General features: G+C 45.0%; 1 protein-coding gene across 1 annotated transcript; it reads left to right on the top strand.

The window, feature by feature from the left end:
- The first annotated feature begins 521 nt into the window (after positions 1-521).
- Positions 522-6,050, top strand: LOC129114662 (zinc finger protein 862-like). The gene is made up of 8 exons (XM_054626680.1): positions 522-1,175; positions 1,392-2,094; positions 2,341-2,561; positions 2,855-3,072; positions 3,350-3,487; positions 3,693-3,953; positions 4,873-4,983; positions 5,929-6,050. Exons 1-8 carry the CDS (start codon positions 715-717, stop codon positions 6,048-6,050), a joined length of 2,235 nt encoding a protein of 744 aa, XP_054482655.1. The 5' UTR covers positions 522-714.
- Positions 6,051-7,271: the final 1,221 nt, after the last annotated feature.

Genomic DNA, 7,271 nt, shown 5'->3' with positions numbered 1-7,271 from the left:
GAGCAATGCGGATTCCGTCCTGGACGTGGAACAGCGGACCAACTCTTTACCCTTGCAGGTCTGTTGGAGGGTGCATGGGAGTTTGCTCATCCAGTCTACATGTGTTTTGTGGACTTGGAGAAGGCCTTCGACTGTGTCCCTCGGGGAGTCCTGTGGGGGGTACTGCGGGAATATGGGGTACCTGGTTCGTTACTACGAGCCATTCGGTCCTTGTATGACCAAAGTGAGAGCTGTGTCCGGACACTCGGCACAAAGTCGAGCTTGTTCCCAGTGCGTGTTGGCCTCCGCCAGGGCTGCCCATTGTCACCAATCCTGTTTGTGATTTTCATGGACAGGATTTCAAGGCGCAGCCGGGGGAGGAGAGTTTCCGGTTTGGGGACCTCAGAATCACATCCCTGCTTTTTGCAGATGATGTGGTTCTGTTGGCTTCTTCAGAACGTGACCTTCAGCACGCACTGGGGTTAACACCCGCCAACCCGCCAAATGCGGGTGAAAATTCATTTTGGCGTGTATTAAAAAAAAACTCACTAGCCGGCTTGGCCGGTGATAAATGAGTAACTTTACCATCTATTTCGCGGGACGCGTGAGCACGGTTTCTATGGGAACGCATCCGTCGAGGCTGCCGTACTAGGGGAGGGGGCGTAGGTCACTCTTGGGTTGGAAAAAACGATAGACGCCGGTACAAATACAAATACAGACACAAACACAAACAAGATGTGGCGATGGTTGGGACAGCCGGCCATCAAGAGAAAGGATATTCCTACCAAAGAGGTAGGGGAGGAGGAGGATATTGGACCTCGCGAAAAAAAAAAAAGGAAATTTAACTGTAAATGGCTAACTGGTCGTGAGTGGCTCGTGTATGATCACGAAAACAGCGTAATGTTCTGTCAGGATTGCCGAATGTATGCTAAAGAAAAACACAAAACGAATAATTTCGTGGTAGGAACCAATAATTTCAAAGTAGAAGCAGTAAAGGATCATGAGAGTGCCCGAAGTCATCAGGAGAGCCTGAGGACGAAAACCGCCAAGACGTGTCGTATCGAAGAGAGTGAAGCTGGAAGGAGCCTTGCCTTAATGAAGACGTCCGAGTTCGAGAAGATGGAGCTACTTTTTCGCAATGCCCACGCCATCGGGAAAAAAGGCAGGCCTTTCACCGACTTCGCATGGATGTGTGAGTAAGTGGATTAACTTTATTATTTACATGTTTCAGACTCATTACATTTTATACGGTATATTGACAGTACTATTTTAGTAACTATTTTAAAGTTCAGCCTCACACTTTATCAGTCACATAACATGCAAAGGTTTAACATGAATATATCATGTGGCCACCACGATTGCCCTAATACAAGCATTTTTATATATGTGTTTTTGGTTATTATTTATTTCAGGGTTGATAGAAAGAAAGGCTTGAAGATAGGAGAGACATACACAAATGACTATCAGGCAAAAGAGTTCATTCACTACATAGCGGAGGATGTGAGGAGAAAGATGAGGGCAAGATTGTCAGATGTCAAGTTCATCTCTGTCATGTCAGACGGATCCCTGGACAGTGCAGTGATTGAAGAAGAGATGGTCTATGCCAGGAGTGCCAGTGAGGGGAAGATCAAAGTTGATTTTGTCGGGATAAAAGCTGTTTCAAAGCCAGATGCTACAAGCATAGCTGAAGCTGTGTGTAATGTAATGGAGAGTGAAGTCAGCACTGATTGGAAGAGCAAGCTGGTGGCCATCACCACAGATGGAGCAGCTGTAATGACAGGAGTCAACAATGGTGTAGTTACCAAGCTGCGTGCAGACCGATCGTATGTGCTGGGGATCCATTGCATGGCCCATAGACTTGAGCTCGCCTTTTCAGATGCAGTGAGGAAAAATGTGATGGCCAAGAAGGTTGAGGACCTATTGAGTGGACTCTACACCTTGTATCACAAGAGTGGAGTAAACAGGGCCAGCCTAAAGCAACACTTCGGGGAGCTCCACATGAAGGCTTTGATGCCAACCAGAGTAGGTGGAACCAGGTGGCTGCCACATCTCCTCAAAGCACTAGACCATTTCCTCAGGGGCTATGCTGCTGTTGTACGCCACTTACAGGAAAAGGTATGATAATTTATAGCCTACTAAAACCAACAGTGTAGGTGGATAATTTAATATTTGTGCCTTGCTTAATACATTTACATGTCAAACACATGTCTGTCAGTGATATAAACAGGTAGGAGACACAATACAAGCCAAGAATTGCATTGGAAAAACAAAATAAATATGAGACTAAAATCATATTTGCATAATAATTTGGAATTCAGTGTAAATGTTGTCTGTGATTTAATGCTGTTGTTTTGTTTGTAGGCCCAGGAGGAGACCACTGTCAGTGTTCAGAGGGCAAAGGCCAAGGGCTTCCTTAACATAGCAAAGGATGGCGGAGTCCTACGGTTTTGCTGTCTTCTCCATGACATCATCTTTCAATTGAGCAACCTTTCCAAGTCACTGCAGAAGTCAGCAGTAACCCTGGCTGAGGCTCATAGCTGCCTGTCCTCCACTCAGGCTGTCATAGAAAAGTACAAGTCAAGGTATAGAATAGAATACTTTTTTTCATTCTGCCCATGAGACATGAAAAGAACAAAATGCAGAACTCAGGTCTCGGTATAATGATAAATAAAAACAATAAATACTAATTAAAATCACCATCTAAAATATGGTGAGTATGTATTATGTATATGTATGTATAAGATATGTATCATATGTCATACAATTCATTATTTGATTTTAGGTTGTGTTAGTGTGTTTTCACACTTTTTTCACAATATGTATGTAAAGATAGATAATTAATCAAACCCATCCATTCATCTCTGCACAACTGTAGACCCGGGCCTAAGCTGAGAGCAGCACTGGAGACGGACATCTATGAGGGAGTCCTTCTGAAACCGACAAAGCCTGACCAGCATGACAAGTCCAAGAATGATCTCATAGATGCCATGTGCCAGTGCATCACTTCTAGGTTTGCCGATGTAAACAGTGGTGTCCTGAAGGCAATGCGACTGATAAATTTCCAGTGCTGGCCAGAGACAGACACAAGTGCAGGTCAGTAATAATTAAAATGTAATGAACAAATATATTCCCATTTTATGTTTTAAGACAACTCCTTAAAGCTGCAGTCTGTAGTTTGGAGAAAAAAGTGGACTTAGCCAGAAAATTTGAATGAGTACAGCCTCCAGGTCCCTCCTCCTTCCTCTCTGCTGTGCTGCAGCTCTGCTTTCTAAGACCCTCTCCACAGATATAAATATAACAAATATAACACAAAAATAGTTATAGGCTGCAGCTTTAACTTTGTATCAATGTTTTTCCCCTTTGTTCTCAGATTTTGGTGATGATGATGTAGACCAGGTTATTAGTCACTTCCGACCTCTTCTACTGACAGCTGGAGTGGATATTGACTTGATTCCAGATCAATGGACCATTCTGAAAACACAACTTTACACTGCAGGTTTCAGCCAAGGTACTGTTGAATGAAGTTTAAGAAAATGAAGTCTGATGTGACTCTTTAACAATAGTCTTGAGTAGGTCATTTGTTAAAGGTACAATCCAAATGTGATGCCATCTTTTACTAACTAAATTTGCATTTGTTTTCCATGTGCTTGAAAGTCACTGAAAGTGCATACCGTAACATCTCATTTTGTATTGTCTGTCTGACCCTGCAACAGGGACCATTGAGAAGACATGGCCTGCAGTAAACAGAATGCTGCGCCATGAGTGTCCTGATGTCCTACACCTGTTTGATGCCCTGCTCACCATTCCGACAAGTACAGCTGACTGTGAGAGGGGGTTTAGTGTCATGAAGCAGGTTAAGAGTGACTGGCGCTCAAGCCTGAAAGGGGAGACACTAGCTGACCTTTTGAAAACACAGTTGTGCTCACCGGACATCAAAGACTTCGACCCACGCAAAGCCATAGAAATCTGGCATGGTGACACTTTGTGAGGAAGAAAAATGGAACTGATGTAGATGGGGGCTCTGAGTCAGAGTCCTCAGAGAGCTCTGCCTCTGATGATGTTTAACCTGTCTCTTTGTACATAATACATTTGTGTAATTTTGTACATTATCTGCACTAAAACATGTTTAGAGTTGTTTAAAGTTTTAAGTTGTAAAACGCTGGCCCCAGCCCCACCTTCTGGCGGTTAGGATTTAATTTTAATTGGATATACATTCCCAACTTCACTGTAAGATGAATTTAAAGCTTTAGTTAATAAAATGATCAAATGAATTCAGTGGCTCTCATAATCTGTCTTTTTTGCACGGGAAAAAATGTGGCTAGTGGAAATTCTGATTGGCTGGTAACTTCAGAAACTTACCAGCCACATTGGCTGGTGATCAAAAAGTTAATTTAGAGCCATGGTTCCAACCCTCACCTATGGTCATGAGCTTTGGGTAGTGACCGAAAGAATGAGATTGCGAATACAAGCAGCCGAAATGAGCTTCCTTCGTAGGGTGGCTGGGCTCAGCCTTAGAGATAGGGTGAGGAGCTCAGACATCCGGAGGGAGCTCGGAGTAGAGCCGCTGCTCCTTCGCGTCGAAAGGGGCCAGCTGAGGTGGCTCGGGCATCTGATCAGGATGCCTCCTGGACGCCTCCCTTTAGAGGTTTTCCAGGCACGTCCAACTGTAAGAGGCCCCGGGGTAGACCCAGAACACGCTGGAGAGATTATATATCTCGTCTGGCCTGGAAACGCCTCGGGGTTCCCCAGTAGGAGCTGGAAAGTGCTGCTGGGGAGAAGGACGTCTGGAGGACCCTCCTTAGCTTGCTGCCCCCGCGACCCGGCCGCGACCCCGCCGTAAGTTGTTGAACCTGGTGCGTCAAGGCGGTCACAGCCTGTCCCTGGTTCACTAAGGTCTGGTGAACCTCGGCGGTGGTGGCGGCGAGCTGAGTCCCGTGTCTCTGGATCGCTTCCTCCATAGACGCGAACCGAGCCAGTGGCGAGGATCCATGTTCTGGCCAGATCGTACTGTAACGGGTGGTGTGTGGACCCAAGTCCAGTACGACCAGGAGACAGGGTAATGTTCAGGAGCTTTATTCAAAGCGGAACAAACAGCAGGTAGACAGGCAGGAGATAACTCACGGGGATATTCCACTCTAGAGAGCACTGATCCGTCAGCGGAGCAGGCAGACAAAACCAAGAGGAGCTAAGGCTAATCTCGTGGTCAGGGACAGAAGGCTGAGTCGGTTAACCGGGGCAGAGGCAAGGTAGGAATACCGTGGTCTGGGACGGAAGGCTAAGTCAGTTACCGGGGCAGAGGCAAGGCGGAGAAGTCCAAACAAGCGGTGTCGGCAACGGGAAATCAGTCCGGGGAATAACGCTGGAAGGTCTGGCATAATGCGGAGAACGATCTGGCAGTGAGTGTGTGTGAGACTGGGGTATTTATACTGAGGTGAGTAGTGCAGCAGAGTGAGCAGGTGAGAGTGATTGTGCTGACGAGGTGGGTGTGGCAGACAGGTGCACTGCATGAGGCTGATTAGGTGAGTGAGGGAGAGTGTGGTAAGAGAGCGGGGCTGTGAGCTGAGAGAAATAGACAGAGTGCAGGAAGAGTGAACAGGCGTGACTGTGACAGGGAGTGTCTGAGGGCATTAGAAATGAATGCTGTGTGCCATATTTGGATGATGTCCTGTGCTACTCCAAAACTTTCTATGAACATGTGGACCACCTCAGACAAATGCTCGGCCGGAAGAGACAACACGGCATCAATCTCCATCCAACAAGTGTGAACTTTTTAATAAATAGATCCGCTACATGGGGCGGATGGTGTCAGGGGAAGGGATCCGGATTGACCGGAAGGAGAGGAAACCTTGCACAGTTGGGGAGGTCCGGATGCTATTTGGATTCCTAAATTATTACCTGTAATTTTCCAAGACTTTTCACGACTGTTGAGGCCCCTGTTTGAACTCCTAGCCGAGATGAGTGAGACGACCAAACCCAAGACCAGCAAGGGTAAAGGTCGATTGAAGAACGAAACCAAGGGACAACTCCCCTCCCGCACACCCATGACTTGGACTATGGAACACCAGAGTTGAGTATCAAGGTTTGTAGATATGCTGACTAACCCTCCCATCTTAGCTTACCCAAACTGTGATCTCTTGATTGTATTGCACACAGATGCATCAAACGAAGGCTTGGGGGTAGTGTTATACCAACGCCAGGACAACAAGCTGCCTGTATTCAGGTATGGGTCCAGAACATTGACACCTGCCGAGAGGAATTACCACCTACACTCCTGTAAACTCGAGTTTCTGACACTAATGGGCTATCTGCGACAAATTCCGGGATTATCTGTATTATGCTCCAACCTTCACCGTCTATACCTGTTGACCTATATCCTGAGTACTGCACTAGTGTAGTGTGGAGTAGCAGGTGGGGAAAGCTAACCCAAGAACGCTGAGAAACTTTTGAATTCACTGTGAACATAAATGTATGAAGCAGTTTTCAGTCAAGAAGTTATTTCCTGGTAGTGGTCAAACAAAAATAAACAGAATAACGCTATTGGAATGTAATTCCGCACAGAAAATGGCAAATGCGCATAGCGGCTAAAACTTTACAAAGGACAGCACCCATTACAAGGAGTGGGAAAGTATTTTTTTTACTTAGTTTTTGTAGAAAAGGTGGGATATATGTTTTATATTTGAAGGAATGTGTTTAACAGGTCTAAGTAGCCCAACTGAGTTGTGTTTTTGTTAGTAAATTAACCCGTGGAGAAACTGGTATATTCAACTCAGTGTTGTTAAATGGCCAGGGACTGAAGCTAAAGCCATTAGTATATGACAGATATGTTTGATACCGGAAGTAGGATTTGTGAAGAAGAATAAATCTTCCTGTAGAAATATAGGCTTGAAGTATTGTGTCTGTGTTTTTATTGATGTAAATGTCTGTAGTAGCAGCTGAAAGGCATAGACAGGCAGTCTCCTCAGCTGAGCTGCAGACTGCAGGGGCACTTATGAGGGCGGCTCATTTATCTGAATAATTTAACTGTTTCCATGAAGACGAGAGAACCCTTGTGTCTGCTCCTGTGGCCACAACAAACCATGTACACACATACATAACCTCACTTTAATAGCTTTGCTTTACACTGAATACAAAATGGCTGCAGGTTCAACTGCTTAAAATAATAGAGTATATCTTAATACAACATTCAATTTACAGTTAAAAACATATTTATAATTTACATATTTTAAACTTTAATCAGACCTTTTGTACTTTGACTGTTACAAGGATTTTGTGATCATTTGTTATTGTAGAAA

This window comes from Anoplopoma fimbria, unplaced genomic scaffold (genome assembly GCF_027596085.1).
Source record: "Anoplopoma fimbria isolate UVic2021 breed Golden Eagle Sablefish unplaced genomic scaffold, Afim_UVic_2022 Un_contig_5505_pilon_pilon, whole genome shotgun sequence".
NCBI lineage: Eukaryota > Metazoa > Chordata > Actinopteri > Perciformes > Anoplopomatidae > Anoplopoma > Anoplopoma fimbria.
The sequence above is the reverse complement of the archived record's forward strand: the minus strand, read 5'-3'. Positions and strand labels throughout refer to the sequence as shown.